This window comes from Gobio gobio, assembly GCF_949357685.1.
Source record: "Gobio gobio genome assembly, chromosome: 6".
NCBI classification, from domain to species: Eukaryota; Metazoa; Chordata; class Actinopteri; order Cypriniformes; family Gobionidae; genus Gobio; species Gobio gobio.
The window spans coordinates 53,578,918-53,598,410 of NC_137102.1; the positions used below are offsets into that span (position 1 = coordinate 53,578,918).

Here is a 19,493-nt window from a genome sequence, read left to right on the forward strand (position 1 = left end):
CTGTGTTTACATGTCTTTTTTTTTTGTTCATATCTACTGTTAATGTGTGACAAAGCGTAGTTTTAAGACTTTTTCAGTCGATAATGTAGTTGTTTAAAGCTCAAATCTGTGGTTTATTTACATTAACAGTGCCTATTTGAACATTTTATCTGCCGTTGTCGGAGCTGTGAGCTCCAGCGGACAGCGCGCTCAGCGCACGTGAAAAATTCACTCCGTGCTCACGCGCTATAAATTATTTTATTCCCGACCCGACCGATCCAGCTAAATTTTGATTTCGTTTCCAGAATCTCTCTTTTAAATGTCCCCTACAGAAAGAGAGAGAGATAGACTGGGGATAACAGAAGTAAAAGGCTGTTGGCCAATCATTTATTTTTTTTCTTATCATAGGCATAGCCTACTGTCAACACCGTAGCTAAAATATGTCACAGACAAAAATAGGCTAAATCAAATACGACATCTGTCTCTCAAAACTATAAGTCAAAATGCAAATAAACGAAAACTGCTGACTTTACTGCAAAATAAAGTATTTTATATGAATGAATGAATAAATGAATGTCGCTCACTGACGACGGTCCATTATACCAAAAGTCTCCTCCAAAGGCTGAATGTAAAGTCGTGGCTGGGATGCACAGAACAATTTCTCTATATTATTATTATTATTTTTTTATGCAAGTTATTTGTAAATTAAACCAAGTAATTGCTGTCTATTGTTCATTTTCGTTAACTTGAAATGTGTAGGCTAAATAAAAGAGAAGTGGTTGTTATGTAGCCTACATTCTGTTTATTTTTGTAATGCAAGTTATAATTTGTACATTAAACAAATTCATATGTTCATATATTCATGCATATATTTTCTTGTCATGTAAATTAAAATGTGTAAATGAAAATAAATTGGTCTATACATTACTTAAAGTACTTTTTACAACTATTCATAGGCCTACAATAAACATCAGAAACAACAGAAATTTAAATTAACAGCTGAAACAGAAGAACACATTTCTACACTTTCATTGCAACCCAGTATCACGCCAAGGCGTGTAATACACACGCTGGTCCTCTAGAGGATGCGTGTCAATGTCACGCTTTGCCTCCTCTAGGCGTGAAAATGACTGGTGGAGCTGGACCGGGATGGCAATGCACAATAGAAACCCTGGTAAGGCCTGTGCCAGCGGGACATCATCTTCATCTGGGATGAGTGCATATCTCCACTGTCGGTCGACGGCTGCATGTCATAAAAAGTAGGTACAATTGCATCTGAGATGATGTGAGTTGAATAAAAATAAGTAGGCTACTTAAATAAAGACTTGGACGTAAAAATATAAATGTTTAAAATATATTGTAACAGTTACATTTAACATAATAAATAAACAATGCAACTTAACGATTAAATATTTAAACATATGCTACAGATTTACGTGCTTGTGGTGTGGTCTCCCATCATCGCAGGCTTTGAAGCATGCCAAAATCCAATGAAACTCATAAAAAGCAAAAAATAAATAAACAAATTCTGCTCCATTTCTCTTTTTAAAATCTCCTCACGAACGTCCGCTGTCAGTTGTCACACACCTGCTACAGCCCATTCAACGACGCTCGGTTCAGTGTTGCCAAGTCTGGAATTGGGAAGCATTTACTGTTGATGTGGGTTGTTTGTAGCCTATAGACAGTCCACAGGTGTAAGTTGTCTTTACTTTAGCAATATTTGTACTGGGCGCCCCCCGCGTTTTGGTATATTTTGGCCGTGATTCCGCTACTTTTGATTAGTAATTGGAGGGGTATTGTTGTGCAGACCTGGCAACCCTGTCCCGGTTCGCCCTTCATGTTCTTCATGTGCACAGCCTTCAAAGTGCGCACCCTTCACTTTGGGACCACAGATATATTTTTTTACAGTCTATGTTTGAGACACAGCTATAGGCAATGACATTTTTGTTTGGATATCTCTTTGGAAGGGAGATTACAGGGTATCCTGTTGTACTGCTTAGGCAGCAGCTCCACCTTGTGGGGAAATTGGGAACATGTAACCGGAAGTCAACAGTGTTGTGATACGGTGTGTGCATGTCAGTTCTGGAACAGAGCAATAAACGGATCTTAATCCACAGTTTGTGTAGCGTCCTTATTCACTAACATACAACACGACCCTTCAGAAATCATTCTAATATACAGATTTTCTGCTCAAGAAACATTTCTTATTATGACAGTTGAAAATGGTTGTGCTGCTAATGAAGTGTGGAAACCATTAGGCTATACAGCCGTCTGTTTTCCGGATTCTTTATGAATAGGGAGTTCAGAAGAGGTCCGTGTAACGCTTCACAATTCAATTTTCAGACCATATAGTGCAAATGCAAAAATTAAAATATTGAAACAAACGTCCATTTTTTTCCATTTTCTCGGTTACTTCATCAGTGGATTTTTGCCATTTTCTCTCCTTTTTTCAAATTTCCTTTTGCTAAATTATGACTTAAGAAATTATCTTTTGAATAAATTGAAATCTAACCGATTTTATTTTCCTTCTATTTTTTTCCCCAATTTACGTGGACTGTGCCATATAGCGGGGGGAGGTCGCGGACTGTTTTACATCGTTTATGTAGGCTATAGCCTGCGTGCACGTTGAGAAGTAACTTATAGTTTAAAAGGCTAACACAGAGGACGCCATAGTTTTTATTGTTAATAACTGTGCTAAATGTAGAATTCAGGTCTGGCCATCGGGAGCAGCGGGCAAACCGGTGGCCTGGCTACTTATTTCGCCCGCTGCTTTGTATTTATCTATACTTATTTGTTATTAGTGCACGCACACACACACACACACACTCACGTGCACACACACTCACGTGCACACACACACACACACACACATACTTTATTATAGGCCTATTGATGCATGCCTCAATGTACCCGAATGATTTAAGGACTCGCCATTTGATAATTAACGGCTTGTAATGAACCGAGTTAATGACTGCTAAATTTAAGGGCACGAGAAGATGTGAGAAGCAGTATATTCAATGAAAAGTTCAATGTTGCCGTGGAAACGAAGAATGATGATCACTCAGTGAAAACAATAACATCGGCAAAGGAGTTTATTTAGGCCCAAATATGTTGTATGTTTGCATGTAGGCTAGGCTAAGATGTGAATAAAAGCTAACAAAAATTTGCCGAACTTTATAACTTTAACAAAATTATAAAGAAAGAAAAAGTGAAAAGACAGTCACAGACATAGGCTACCAATTCAGATAGATTTTAAACATTAATAATAACTTCTAATACAAGAAGAAAAAGTGAAAAAAGAGAGAGAGCATTTTCTTGTGGTGCCCCCCTGAGCACTTGGTGCCCTATGCACAGCGCGTGATGCGCGTAATGGGAGCGGCGGCACTGTGCATTTGTCACACTTCCATGTCTGAAAAGCAGAAGCAAGCTCAGCGTAAAATAGACTCTTCCGCTGCCTGTATCAGTGGCAGTGCCCATAGCACGAAAGTATCGTAATTTATTGATGTAGCCTGCAGTTCATAACAGCCACGGGTAACAGGTGCCATGGACCGCTCATGTTCGCATCAGTGGTATAACTTTAACCTAGAAATCACGGACCCTGGTGCACAAATATCATAACTATCTAAAATAGGCCTACTGTAATATATTGTATGTTATACTGTAATACATACAGTGAGGAAAATAAGTATTTGAACACCCTGCTATTTTGCAAGTTCTCCCACTTAGAAATCATGGAGGGGTCTGAAATTGTCATCGTAGGTGCATGTCCACTGTGTGAGACATAATCTAAAAAAAAAAAAATCCAGAAATCACAATATATGCTTTTTTTAACTATTTATTTGTATGATACAGCTGCAAATAAGTATTTGAACACCAGAGAAAATCAATGTTAATATTTGGTACAGTAGCCTTTGTTTGCAATTACAGAGGTCAAACGTTTCCTGTAGTTTTTCACCAGGTTTGCACTGCAGGAGGGTTTTTGGCCCACTCCTCCATACAGATCTTCTCTAGATCAGTCAGGTTTCTGGCCTGAGTTTGAGCTCCTCCAGAGATTGTCTATTGGGTTTAGGTCTGGAGACTGGCTAGGCCACGCCAGAACCTTGATATGCTTCTTACAGAGCCACTTTTTGGTTATCCTGGCTGTGTGCTTCGGGTCATTGTCATGTTGGAAGACCCAGCCTCGACCCATCTTCAATGCTCTAACTGAGGGAAGGAGGTTGTTCCCCAAAATCTCGCAATACATGGCTCCGGTCATCCTCTCCTCAATTCAGTGCAGTCGCCCTGTCCCATGTGCAGAAAAACACCCCCAAAGCATGATGCTACCCCCCATGCTTCACAGTAGGGATGGTGTTCTTGGGATGGTACTCATCATTCTTCTTCCTCCAAACACATTAAGTGGAATTATGACCAAAAAGTTCTATTTTGGTCTCATCTGACCACATGACTTTCTGCTATGACTGCTCTGGATCATCCAAATGGTCATTGGCAAACTTAAGACGGGCCTGGACATGTGCTGGTTTAAGCAGGGGAACCTTCCGTGCCATGCATGATTTCAAACCATGACGTCTTAGTGTATTACCAACAGTAACCTTGGAAACGGTGGTCCCAGCTCTTTTCAGGTCATTGACCAGCTCCTCCCGTGTAGTACTGGGCTCATTTATCACCTTTCTTGGGATCATTGAGACCCCACGAGGTGAGATCTTGCATGGAGCCCCAGTCCGAGGGAGATTGACAGTCATGTTTAGCTTCTTCCATTTTCTAATGATTGCTCCAACAGTGGACCTTTTTTCACCAAGCTGCTTGGCAATTTCCACGTAGCCCTTTCCAGCCTTGTGGAGGTGTACAATTTTGTCTCTAGCGTCTTTGGACAGCTCTTTGGTCTTGGCCATGTTAGTAGTTGGATTCTTACTGATTGTATGGGGTGGACAGGTGTCTTTATGCAGCTAACAACCTCAAACAGGTGCATCTAATTTAGGATAATAAATGAAGTGGAGGTGGACATTTTAAAGGCAGACTAACAGGTCTTTGAGGGTCAGAATTCTAGCTGATAGACAGGTGTTCAAATACTTATTTGCAGCTGTATCATACAAATAAATAGTTAAAAAATCATATATTGTGATTTCTGGATTTTTTTTTTTAGATTATGTCTCACACAGTGGACATGCACCTACGATGACAATTTCAGACCCCTCCATGATTTCCAAGTGGGAGAACTTGCAAAATAGCAGGGTGTTCAAATACTTTATTTTCCTCACTGTATATTCTAGAAAGAAAGACGCTTTCAGCCTTACTCAAAGGCCGCGGAAACATGGCCAGTGGGTTCTTTACGCAATCCATTCCCCGCATTCTTATTTTGCTTCTTATGTATTAAATATACAGGCCATTAGTTTATGAAACCTTGATCAAAATTAAAATACAATTTATAGAAAAAGAAATTCACTTTAAAGAAATGATTTCTGCAAAACAACACTCAATAAAAATCATGTCTGACCCCACTCCTTGTCTCCAGACATATTGCACGTCTTATAGCCTATATCTTACTCATGCTGCTCACTTTTCATCATCAACATATGAAATTAAAACAATAATACAATAAGCTAATATTTAAACATATAGCCTAACTATGAATCTAAATAGGCTACGTTTGCATGTAGCCTACTCCACTCCAAACGCTTCAAAAATGTATTTTGTTTATTAACGCAAAGTTTTTAATTTCAAATTTAATTTCTATATTCAGTTCATATTTCCAACAAACGAAATTCCGAGCCAAAATAACGAAGTGGTAAAAAAAACTGCAAAAATTAAAAATATTAAAGAATTTGCGTGCGCTTTTGTCGGCATGAGTAAGATAGGCTATAAGACACGCAATATGTCTGGAAACATGGAGTGGAGTCAGACATGATTTTTGTTGAGTGTTGTTTTGCAGAAATCATTTCTTTGAAGTGAATTTCGTTTTCTATCAATTGTATTTTAATTTTGATCAAGGTTCATCTAATTGCCTGTATATTTAATACATAAGAAGCAAACCAAGAACGCCGGGAATGGATTGACATGTGTAACGAACCCACTGGCCATGTTTCCGCGGCCTTTGAGTAGCCTAAGGCTGAAATAGCGTCTTTCTGTTTTTTTTTTTTTTGTAACTTATTTTTTTATTTTGAATGTTCTTCAAATCTCCTTTTACATCAATTACTTGCACTCAGAAACAATATCCTTTACAGGGGATCATAACATTCACGCATCCTTACATGTATGATCAATTCCGCAGAAAAATATTTCCAAAAGTACAAGGAAAAGAAGAAATAAGAAATTATTAACAACATTTAAAATAAAAAATTTGAACAAACCAAACATCAACTTAAAACAAAACATGGGTTGTATTCAAGTTCCCCTGGCAAATATAACCAGTTAATTCTAATGGTCCTCCATCACCATCATTAATGGTGCCCATCTTTCAATAAAAAGTTCCCTCTGTAATCTCAATGAATATGTAATTTTTTCCATAGTGTAAATATTTCTCAAAATTGTTAGCCATTCAGCTTGGTTTGGTGGCTCACTCTTAAGCCATTTTATTGTAATTGCTTTCTTTGCTGCTATCAGTAATATCTGTAATAAATACATATTTTTCCTACTGTGTATCACAGCTGGTTTAATCCCTAGGATTGCTATCAGAGGGTCTCTTATCAGGTCAACATTCAGTACTTTATTAATATATGTAAAAATGGATTTCCAAAAGTTATCCAACAAAGGGCATTGCCAAAAAATATGTGAGTGAGTAGCCATTGTCTCTCCACACCCCCTCCAACACTGACTTGATTGATTCGGATTAATTTTAGCCACAACTTGTGGTGTTCTGAAAAATCTGTTATTTATTTTCCATTGAAATTCCTTCCAAAAATTGACGTTTGTGACTTTATGAGCCTGAGTACATACCTCCAACCAAACTTCTTCACTTATTTCGAGCCGTAGCTCCCTAGTCCACTTGTCTTTCACATAGAATGAATTATCTCTTGTCATTGAAGCAATGATTTTATAAACATTGCTTATTGGTTTCCTCATATGTTCTCCACCCTGAATTTTTTATAAATACCGTTCTAAAAGGGAGGGCTCTATTAATCTGTTCCAGTTTGGGTGTTTCAGTATGAAACTCCTTAATTGTAGGTACCTGAAAAAGTCTGTTCTTGGTAGTTTAAACTCTATTCTCAGTTGTTCAAATGATTTGAAGTTGTTATTACTAAATAATTGGTGTACATAATGAAGGTTCAAAAGTTTCCAGTTTTTGAATCCTGCGTCTTTCTGTTTTTAATACATTTTTTGAATATATGTCTTAATTACAGTAGGCCCATTATAGACAGTTATGATATTTGTGGCTGCACCGGGGTCCATCATTACTAGGTTAAAGTTACACGCTTATCATTAGTGATCCATGGCACCTGCTACCCATGGCTGTTATGAACTGCAGGCTTCAATCAATAAATTGCAACAATTTCGTGCTATGGGCACTGCTACTGATACAGGGAGCGGATGAGATATTTTTCTGCTTTCAAACAAGTGTGACAAAGGCATGGGCTAAATACATTCTCTAATGTGGATACAGACATATATACACACATCACTATACAACACCTTATTAGGAGAAAATACGTCGTTTTAATGAGAAAAATGTTGTTTTAACGACAAAAGTTCTTGTTATTACGAGAAAATTGTTGTTTTTACGACATAAGATCTTGTTATTACGAGAAAAGATTTTTTTTTTAATTTATACTTTGTTTTACCAGGGTAGTCACATTGAGACAGTAGTCTCTTTTTCATAAGATCTCGTTATCATGACATAATTGTGTGAAAATTAAATATGTATGTGGCAGCAATGCGTCACCGTAATATTTACATAAGGCAAAATGTTTAAAATCTATCTGAATTGGTAGCCTATGTCTGTGACTGTCTTTTCACTTTTTCTTTCTTTATAATTTTGTTAAAGTTATAAAGTTCAGCAAATTTTTGTTAGCTTTTATTCACATCTTAGCCTAGCCTACATGCATACATACAAAATATTTGGGCCTAAATAAACTCCTTTGCCGATGTTTTGACTTAGTGATCATCATCATTCTTCGTTTCCACGGCAACATTGAACTTTTCATTTAATATACTGCTTCTCACATCTTCTCTTGCCCTTAAATTTAGCAGTCATTAACTCGGTTCATTACAAGCCAGCCGAGAATGATAGGCTTTGATATGCCTATGTATATGTAGGCTATATAATGATATGCTGCAAGTCAAGAGTAGCGGATTCATAATTTGTATCGGTTAATTATCAAATGGCGAGTCCTTAAATCATTCGGGTACATCGAGGCATGCATCAATATAATAAAGTAGGTGTGTGTGTGTGTGTGTGTGTGTGTGTGTGTATGTATGTGCATGCGTGCACGTGTGTGTGTGTGTATGTGTGTGTGCGTGCGTGCACTAATAACAAATAAGTATAGATAAATACAAAGCAGCGGGCGAAATAAGTAGCCAGGCCACCGGTTTGCCCGCTGCTCCCGATGGCCAGACCTGAATTCTACATTTAGCACAGTTATTAACAATAAAAACTATGGCGTCCTCTGTGTTAGCCTTTTAAACTATAAGTTACTTCTCAACGTGCACGCAGGCTATAGCCTACATAAACGATGTAAAACAGTCCGCGACCTCCCCCCGCTATATGGCACAGTCCACGTAAATTGGGGAAAAAAATAGAAGGAAAATAAAATCGGTTAGATTTCAATTTATTCAAAAGATAATTTCTTAAGTCATAATTTAGCAAAAGGAAATTTGAAAAAAGGAGAGAAAATGGCAAAAATCCACTGATGAAGTAACCGAGAAAATGGAAAAAATGGACGTTTGTTTCAATATTTTAATTTTTGCATTTGCACTATATGGTCTGAAAATTGAATTGTGAAGCGTTACACGGACCAGAAGAACAGCATTTATTTGAAATATAAATCATTTGTAGCATTATGTCTTTACTGTTATTTTCTTTTTACCAATAGAATGCGTTCTTGCTGAATAAAAGTTAACATTTAAATCAATAAATCAAACTTTTGTCATGCAAATCTTAAGAGTGATTTAAAAAAGCTGGCGTCAAGATGACAGCTAGAATGTCATAAATGTTTTAACATAGATTCAATAGTTTAAAGAAGTTTAATTTTTCAAGATTTAAAGTCAAAAGTGCTTCTAATGAAGCCCAATTAAGAACCTACATGTTTATAAAACATACCCCAGGTTTCACAGAGAAGGCTTAAGCTGTTTTAACTGAAAGCTTATCTTAAAATATGTCAGTGCCATTGTTTTGTCTTAACATGCAACCATTAACGTGTTTTATTAAGGCATGTTTAATTTTATTATTAAGGCAACATTAAGGCATGTTTAATGTTAAAGTTAAATGTCCTATAATTAATATAAACCCTGTCTGTGAAACCAGGCCTTTATGACTCATAAATTAGTATTTGTTGTGTGTCAAAATAGATCATGAAGGTATAAATCATCATCATTGTGTATCATCCAGGCACACAGTGCAACACATTGTCAAAGAAAGAGCAGATGACAGAGAGTAATATCAGTGTATTTATTAGGTCACTGATATGGTTGTGGATGTTATTTCAGTCATTGCCATTGCATAAGGTAAGGTAAAAGAAGAGCATAATAATAAATACATTAAATGATAATCTGTTCATAAGAATATTCTTTATCTGTATTCTATTGGAAATCAGTGTAATAATTCAGGTGTTCTGGAATATTAGGTTCCCTTTCATAGGTTCTCTCAACACTGCGAGACCATCGCTATGGGAACGCATTCGGTGTGACGAATGTCTGAAGCCATTATACCATCACGCCAATTGATTGGCCAGTAACGCTTCATATCATATCATATGCATCATATCATCAGATTTCATTCCTTCAGGAAGCGGATTCTTTGAGCCCGTTGGAAAGCGAATTTCTCGTGTTCACAGCTACCCCTTTCAGAGCAGTTTTACTCCTCTTAACGATGAGCTGCAAGAGATGTATCGACAGGTTCATCGCAGGAGGAAACACATTAAAGGTGTGTTCTATGTTTAGGCATTCAGCATGCTTAGACCGCGCTTACAGTATCTACTGTTGGCACTGTGATAGCCAGCATCTGAAAGTGTGCGTTCGACTCGCCGCTCTAGTCTAACCCCCGCCTCTCCGTTTCTGCGGCTGCCGAGGCACCGCACGAGATGAACGCTTGGGGTGATGACGGTGAGCCGGAGCACACGGTGAGTGAGCAGACGGATATCCCTTTCTCTCTCTCTCTCCCCTGGTCGCGTCCGCGCGTTTGAAACCGTGACAGCGACAACTGTTTTATTCGTCCATGACGAAACGCGGCCTACCCCAGAAGCTCGTGATTCGATTCTTTGGCCGTGGCCTTTTGATATTGTGAGATAGGCCGCTCGTCCAACCCCACCTTAGGTTTTCCGCCCTACCTGAGTTCCCTCATGGGATCTTCTGTCATCCTAGAGGGACTAACAGGTGACTCTTTGAGCCATTGGAGTTGGTCTGTCCTCTCCATGAGGATAGGGGATCTGTAAGCTTTCTCTATCACAGGTCGCTTCGACGCCCTTTCATTCCCAGCCAGTGGTCTTGGATTTTTCCTCTCCTGGAGCATAGATTGGGAGCGTACGACCCCTTGGTCTTGCCCGGTGCGGGTGTGGAAGATCTATGTCAACCGTACATCCCAGTGGCTTAGATTGGAACAATTATTTGCGTGATTGGCATGTCTCATTGGGTGATTGAGGCTATTCTGTGGTCTATGAGGCGCGTGGCTTCACTTCGCCTCTAGGTGTCATGCTCATTTAACTAGAGGAATGGCATCGTCATAAGGCTCTTTTTAAAGAGGCTATTATTTTGGAGGAAATTTGTGTTGCGGCAGGCTGGTCCTCTCTTAACACCTTGGTTTAATTCGTGAACACGGCTCCAGGCTCCCAGGTTATCTGCTTGAGCGGACGCTTTCCACGGTCTCCCAGCTACTCTCAGTTATGTAGAAGGCATTGTATATCGTTCCCATAGCGACGGTCTCGCAGTGTCGAGAGAACCAATGAAAGGGAACGTCTCAGTTACGTATGTAACCTTGGTTCCCTGAGTAGGGAACGAGACACTGCGATTCGGGCCATTCCCTATCTTCGAGTAACCCATCATTTTTACAGTATATGTATAAATAGTAAGTCCACAGATTCAAATATTGTTTCAGTTGTTACGGGTATTAAACAAATTATAAAAACTGATAAAAGACACCATCTCAAAGTACAAAGGAAAAGCACAACAAAATAAATGTATACGACTAGTTAAGTTTGCTTATCCTAACATTACACGAAGTGAATAACTGCCTTCAGTCAGGGACGACTGCACAAAACGTGCAAATAATAATAATAATAAATAATAAAAACAACAACATTGTAAACTGTTCTGAAACGATAAATAGTTGTTGTTTAGGCATAAACTCGCGCTGAAACAATTGACCTTTTTTGAGTAAACTAAAATTCCCAGTTCCACGCGCATTCATGAATATTCATGTAGCTCCGCCCACTGAAATTCTCAAACCAAAAATCTCGTAACACCTGTGGTGAGTAGGCTATAGGCTACAAACAAGCTTGGCTGTGAGGCATTATTTAAATATACAACACGACCCTTATATATTATATATTCTTATAAACAAGTATTTGATCAATGTATTAGATAGCCTAGTTGGTTTTCATGTGGTCAAATCTGCAAATAAATAAGGCGAGGTGCTTTCGATTTCAAACTTATGCGGTTTCCCAGAAATCACGTGATGTAGGCTATTTAAACAAGAAACATTTTCCTCACAGTAGCCTAGCTCACAGTTACATTTGTAGTTATTCTGGAACGGTTCAATGACCATCAGTCTTTAAAGTTATGTATTAACCAGATATATGTTCAAAGTAGCCTATATAGTGAGATAAGAAATTTATGAACTTTGTAGTTGAGAGGTTGGAGCTGATTATGACGCGATCTGAGATTCTCTTATTAAGGATTTGATCACCCTCTGCCTTCCTAAGCAGTGAGTAATTTTAAATTTGTTTCAGTTTTTTCAATCCTATTGACTTTCAGGCTTTGATGGATTCCAGTTGCTCGTAGGCTACTACGGAAGCCCTGAACCGCAAAAATCTAGAATTTCGAGATTAAAGTCAAAATATTTCGAGATTAAAGTCAAAATATTTCGAGAATAAAGTCGAAATATTTCGAGATTAAAGTCGAAATATTTAGAGAATAAAGTCGAAATATTTAGAGATTAAAGTCGAAATATTTAGAGATTAAAGTCAAAATTACAAACGCCTCATTGACGTAGTGGCCTGGTTCCCAAACCTGTCCTGGAGGACCACCAGGCAGCACTGCACATTTTGTATGTCTCCCTCATCAAACACACCTTATTCAACTCATGAGCTCATTAGTAGAGACTGCAAGACCTGAAATGGGTGTGTCAGATATAGGGAGACATACAAAATGTGCAGGGCTGGTGGTCCTCCAGGACAGGTTTGGGAACCACTCAGCGCTGCAGCCGCTAGTGTGTTTGAACAGGGGGCTGAAAACCAGGGGCGTAAATCACGGGGGGGACAGGACCCCCCAATCTGAGGGCTGTCCCCCCTGAAAACCATGCTGAGTATTGTAAATAATATGATATATAGCCTACTTAAAATAAATGTTTAAGTAGTAAAACAATACAAACGCAAACGGGACAAAAAAAATGCGTTTTAAGTTTAGAAACATTTTGACCCCCTTTTTGATCAGATCAGAAATGTGTTAATTGTCCTTATGTTTCATCAGTCAAAAGGTTTCTGCTTTTCATTGAATTTAGCTGGATGATTTTTTCAATTTTGCCTACTGGGACGTCATAAATCATTACTTCTAGACCGTTTTTGGCGTTGTGTGTGAGCGCGTCCTGCGGCTTCAACCCTCGAAGTTACACTATAGGCTAAGGCTCACATGATCATCTCATTTTGGATAGGAATAATCCAAATCCGTCAGGTCACGCGCTGGTCTCTCTGAATTTAAATCTAGATTTATCCACATTGATCCATAGAAATCTTTACGTGAACACACACCCGAGAAAAGTGCGGGGATTTTTTATTATTTTGCTCTCAGAGCAGATATTAATGTAGATAGCCTAATGATAAAAGGGATAAAAGATAAAAGTTTGAAAACTCCTTGGCCGATCTGTTTCATGAACGTTAAGATGACCTGAACACTGCGTTTTATATTTCAATTTTATCTCTTGTTTAGTGATATGTAGCCTACTCACTCTGTACGTCAAGGGCAATTAGGCTACCTGATGGATGATGAATGTTTTCAGCCCCCTGTTCAAATACACTAGCGGCTGCAGCGCTGTAGTGTGTGTGTTACGTCAATGAGGTGCGTTTTTAATTTTGATTTATCTCTAAATATTTCGACTTTAATCTCTAAATATTTCGACTTTATTCTCTAAATATTTCGACTTTATTCTCTAAATATTTCGACTTTATTATTCAATAAATAATTAGCCTATTTTGACTTTAATCTCGAAATTCTAGATTTTTTTTTTTTACTTTGGGGGTCTCGGCTGCCGTAGGCCACTGATCAACAGGTTTGTTATTATTTATTTATTTATTCCTTAATAGATGTATCATCACGGAGAAGTGTGTCTGTGTTTCTCCTGGATGTTCACATGCAGACACATAAAAAATATATATTTTAAAAGGCAGATAAGTGAAAAGTGAGAAGAGCGAGGTGATCCCTGCAAAAGGCGGAGTCGAACCTGGGTTGATCGCGTCTATTTTTTTAAAGCTACACTGTGTGATATTTTCCCCCGTCTAGCGGTGAAAAGGTATATGACCATTCAGTGAAGTTCCTCTCAATTTCCGATTTCGTTTTAACTCCTACAGTGGCCGTTTAGTCCAAGATTAATTCCAGTTTGTCCTCGTCCACATTCGACACGGTGCCATCGAGTGTTAAAACACGAAAGGCGAAGCTTGAATTTACCGGGTATGTCCCTCTTTGGCTAATGTACTTTCAAGTTGGAGGGGCAACATGGCGACCCGCATTCGAACCCCTCACCCGTATATGTAGCCTATTTTCAATGGCACATTATGAACTTACGAGAATACTTTATCACTTGAAAGAAGTAAATATACATTAATGAGCACATATATTTTTGAAAGAACTAAGTGTTTTTAGCTAAGAATAAACATAAAAAGTAATAGCTAAAAAGTAAATAGCTTTAAGGTCTATGGTTATGCTGCGTTCAGACCAAACGCGAATAGAGCGGCAAAATCACGTCAAGTTGGACACTTGAACATTTTGAATCCACTCGCGCATCCACAGTGAATTGGACGCGTGGATAAATTGAGCGTTTGAAGCGAAATACAAGCGGAGCTGCGTCTGGATGACAGCTCGTTCTCACTCCTGATTTTAGGCTACAATAAAACGAAATATGTTTTAAAACACCACTCTGCCTATTTTCATTTTCATAAAAAAAAAAATTAAACATTAATAGCCACACAAATGTGGAAACAAAAGCAGCGTTTCCACCACAGGAACTTCCTCTAGGGACTCTGCTTGAGGTGGGCCTTCTGTTGTGGTGACCATTACCTTGATTAGACTGACAGGACAGCTGATTCGGGGGTTTCCTAGCAACATAAAAAAAACACAGTGCACTGCTCTTTTGTAAATTGAACAACGTCAACCAAAAAAAGACAGTGCGGTGCGCCTCGCCTCGTGTTTTCAAACCTGAAAAACGTGTTCTGTCTGATCAGGGCCTTAAGCCGCAGTCACACTAGACTTTGAACAGTGTTTATACAATCTCCTAGCCTGGAAAAACCCAGACAACTTCCGGCAAATTTAGATTTGCTCTGCAAGTAGTCTGGCAAAGAGCCCATTCAAACCCATTTCTAAGCCCTAGAAATCGGGGCACCAATCAGAAACGCTGGGGCGGGCTTTACACGATGACGACAGCGCAGCGACGGTGAAGCAGATTCTGTACACTACAAAGATGGATGCAGCCGTGGAACATCAGTCGTTCGAAATCAGCTATCGCGGCTGTTTTAAGCGATTTAAACTTTTCCATTCCGTTAAAACCCGAGCAAAGAACAACACTCGAAGCCTTCATATCTAAAAAAGATGTTATCGCTGTCTTACCGACTGGATTCGTCAAAAGTCTGATATACCAGCTTGCTTGTCTTAGCGAGAGCCCTCTGGTAGAGTTAATTTTTCACAAAATATAGTTTTAAGTCCTTTTCAGGCGATAATGTAGTTGTTTAAAGCTCAAATCTGTGGTTTATTTATAAAGAGAGCGCCCTTTTGAAAATTTGATCTGCCGTTTTCGGAGTTGTGAGCTCCAGTGGACCAGCGGTGCTCAATCGCTCATAAACCCCACCGAGAGGCGCCTTTCCTCGGCCAGTCCTTCTGCCATCTGCCGCTGGCTCTGATGTGAAGATATGATTCGTCTTGTGTATATATTTAACAGCTGATCTTTGCTCTCATTAATCTATAATTTGTTCCCTGACAGATCGTTTTGTCTGAGGGCAAAGTGAAGTTTCATAACTTTTTGTAAGCTATTAAACTTTATCGTTGTAGTGTCCTAGCGATGACTTTCTTTGACTGAATTGCTTTATGTATAGCTTCTTATACCTTTTACTTATACTTTTATAATTGATATGGATCACGCATTAAACTAACATTTAACAAAAAGAGACTGGGTTTTGTTTTATGTCATATCAAATTTTATTACAGTGATAATCATAACCTATATTATGCACACATATTACATGTTTTAATTTTTTTATGTAAACGAAAAGAGGCCGGGGGGTTTTTTATATTTCATTTTGTTATATACATGCATTTAAGATAATATGCATTGCCTGCACTACATTTGTGTGGCTATAATATGTTTAATATTTAAAATATCATTATTTTGTTTTATTGTAGCCTAAAATATACAAATATATACTGAGTGATACTGTCAAGAACGCTGCTTGTCCATTAGCAAAGTAGGCGGACTAGTGTCCTTCCGTCCTCGGGAGTTCGTTCTCCAGAGTCAAACTTGCTAAGTCATGGACGCAAGTCAGAAGTTCGCGTACGAAATATGTCATAAAACACCACTCCCTCATTTCATAAAAAATAAACAAACTTAAACATATTAGCCACACAAATGTGGTTCATGCAACGCGTAGTTAGGCCTACATTTATTATCTTATATATTTATAATAAAACGAAGTATAAAACACCCTGCCTCTTTTCCTTTACATTTTAAAAATAATTAAACATTAATATGTGGTTTAAAGAACACAAGTACAGACCATAGACAGTGGTACAGACAAGTACGCATATTGAGAAACGGCCAGAGTCTCAGATGTTTCTCCGTCGCTCTGCATATGTCATCTCCCTCATCGCTCTGATTGGTTTAGGTCTATCCAATTGCACCCAGAGGCATTTGAGCAACGTCCGTTGGTGACGCCCCTTTGGAAATGATTTGTCTATGAAGCTTTGCCAGACCATAACTCAGTTACTACTGAGAATGGTCTGGTTTTAACCAGGCTAACAATGTTTTTTATTTATTTATTTTTGAACACGTTTACTCAAAAAAAAACCTCATTATAAGCAAGACAAGTTAAGTGTTGATTTAAGACGATAAATGGATCAAACGTGTTTTTAACTCACTCAGTAGCCTACGCTTGGTCGTTACTTTCAAAAACAAAAACTTTAATTTAACAAACAAAAAAATGCTTTAAACATTTTTCTAAATTAACTTAATAAAGAAACAAAACGAAATATAACTACTTTGACATTAAAAACAAAACTTAACTATTTTAATGGCTGCAACCATGTGTAATACACTCAAAAAAAAAAAGGCTCTATATGGCACCAAAAATGGTTCTTGGCTCGTAATCCTAGGGGAACCTTTTTTAGTGCTATATAGCACCAAATTTGGTGCTTCAGTGGTTTTTCAGAGGTGCACCTTAGTCAACGAACCGGTGAAGAACCTCTGAAGAACTGCTGAAGAACCACTGAAGCACCAAAATTGGTGCTATATAGCACAAAAAAATATGCCATATAGAACTTTTTTTTAGAGTGTAGGGAGGAATGTTTACTAAAAAAAAAAGGTTCTATATGGCACTAAAATAAAAAAATAAAAATTAATTAAAAATTAATTAATAAATTAAAGGCGGCATGAAATCAAATTTTACAATTTGTATTTTTATATTAATATTGTAGTGTTTACTATAACTGATTTATCTGTGCACTTCATTATTTTTTAAAAATTCATTTACCCTTATAATCTTTAATCAAATATGTTAACTTTCCCTCCCCCATGAAACGACCTCTCTTCTCTCCCGGTCATGTGCTATGGCGCGAGGGCGGGGTTATCGCCCCGTCTCGTTTCTGCACCTCCTCTCAGAAACATGTCACTGATCGTGGTTAGGTGCATTTTTCTCGGTATACACAATACCTTCTTCAAGAAGGACTTGAGGCAAAAAGAGAGAAATATATGAGAAATAAAAGCTTTTTTTAATGTAAAAATTACTCAATATAGTCGGACGAACAGCTTATCGTGACGACTCGCACTGAGGAATGCAGCGTGTGAACGCGCTTACGGCGCGCCCCCTTTATAAGGGAGAGCTGAGAAAAAAGCTTTACAGAAATAAAGCCATAAAAGGCTTAAAATAAGTAAAATCTGTAGCATAAACCAGCGAAAAGTGAGGAAATATGCTCAGTAACATTATGTAGAAAAGATTTAGAAAGAAAATACATTTATTTAAGAGATAGATTGAGTTTTTCTCCACAACTGAGTGCAAACTTCAAATCTGCCTCCATTTTGTTAGCAACGCCCAACTTCCAACGATCCAATCAATTCCCGAAGGACGAAATCAAGCCTCGCCCTACATTTTTTCTAATTTCAGAAGCCGTTTCACTCGGATATACGTCACAATAAGGAGAAAAAGACGATCTCAACTTCCGTTTCATGCCGACTTTAAATAAAAAAACACGTCACTTCACTTTATTTGTTTCATTTGCGCCGTTGCAAGCAGCATCAGTCTGCCTCAGCTTGTCAAAAATGCCTTTTTACTGTGGTGGTGGTGATACATGGATTTCTCGGTGACGTCATCACTGCTTGCGCACGCACCCGAGAGGCAGAAAGAAGAAACCTCTCGTGTTGTAGGTTACTAGCGGCGTGTCTGTAAGTCAAAATGCCAAGGAGTTGCTGCGTGGTTAATTGTACCAACAGAGCCAGTGCTGGGTGCCTGATGTTTAACATACCTAGGGGGAAGCATGTGTTTGCCAAAAAATTATTTTTGTTATTGCAGGTACATTTTGATAGGTAGACGTACCCTGCCATGCATTTGCAGTTAGCCGTGAGGATGTACCCAAGGGCCTTGTGGACATACACCCAGGCATCATAAGGCTTGGCTTTAATCCCTTGCCTTTGACTAGGGAGCACACCTGACCTCAACACGCAAAAATCCGGTGCAGCATCAAAGTATTTAACAAGCTGTACATGACCGCACGTAGTTGTAGCCTATGCATCGAGGGATTTGTACGCTCTAATACTTTCTCTAGTATACACACTTGGTGTCTGAATTAGATAATTGTATATATCAGGCGATTCAATTGCTGGCCATTTTTTGTCATCCACAATCCACAGATCGTCATGTATAGCGTAAGGATCTGGCAAGATCTCACCATTGCTGAGAGTACGTTTTTTTATATAATCTGCACGGTCGGAGGTACTAAGGCTTCCCACGTAATCCATTGTCAAATATTTTATTTACAGTTTAGTATTTTGTGTATATATGTGCAGTCATGAGATGTGGCACGTAAATAAAAACAAATTCGCGCTGTCCAGTAGATGCGGCTAGTACATTACTAGCCTAACATGATCATTCATACATGTATCACAGCAACACTGCAAAATTAAAGACAGACAAACAGATCCAACTAAAATCACGTTTTATTGAGTCAGCAGTTATATACAAACAATAAGGAAAGCTTCAATACTTAAGGTTGTTGCAGTAGCGGAGCAGCTCAGCGATCTGTCTTTCTGCCTCCAGGATGCGCACGCACCCTGTAATGTTTGTAAACAGGAAACCCGTGTATAGGCTAAATGTTTAAACCAACATTGTGATGCTTGAAGTGTTTTATATCTATGGATTTTATTATAAGTAAGACAAGTCCAGTGTTGATTTGAGAGGCTAAATTGATCAAACATGCGGTTAACTCTCTGTCAGCCACTGGCCGCTTGGTCATTATTTAAAAAAAAACTAAAACTTTAATTTAACAAACAAAAAAATGCTTTACATTTTTTTCTAAATTAACTTAATAAAGAAATGAAACGAAATATAACTACTTTGACATTAAAAACAAAACTGAACTATTTTAATGGCTGCAACGATGTGTAGGCTTAATAGGGAGGATAAATAAATAAATAAATAAATAAATAAATAAATAAATAAAAATCACGGGACTCGGGCCGATAG

At 38.2% G+C, this 19,493-nt stretch overlaps 1 protein-coding gene across 3 annotated transcripts in view; it reads left to right on the forward strand.

Moving 5' to 3' along the window:
* urgcp (upregulator of cell proliferation) overlaps positions 1 to 19,493 on the forward strand; it is a 58,638-nt gene that overhangs the window by 8,453 nt on the left and 30,692 nt on the right. Inside the window, exon 2 of one of the 3 annotated variants that reach the window (XM_079820390.1) lies at positions 1,098 to 1,238. The exons of 1 other annotated variant lie outside the window; for it this stretch is intronic. In XM_079820390.1, coding sequence (XP_079676516.1) covers positions 1,129 to 1,238 — 110 coding nt within the window. In that variant the 5' untranslated portion in view covers positions 1,098 to 1,128. Of the gene's footprint in view, positions 1 to 1,097; positions 1,239 to 11,835; positions 12,047 to 19,493 lie in introns of those variants that run through there. One more of the 3 variants, XM_079820391.1, reaches the window with a different exon arrangement.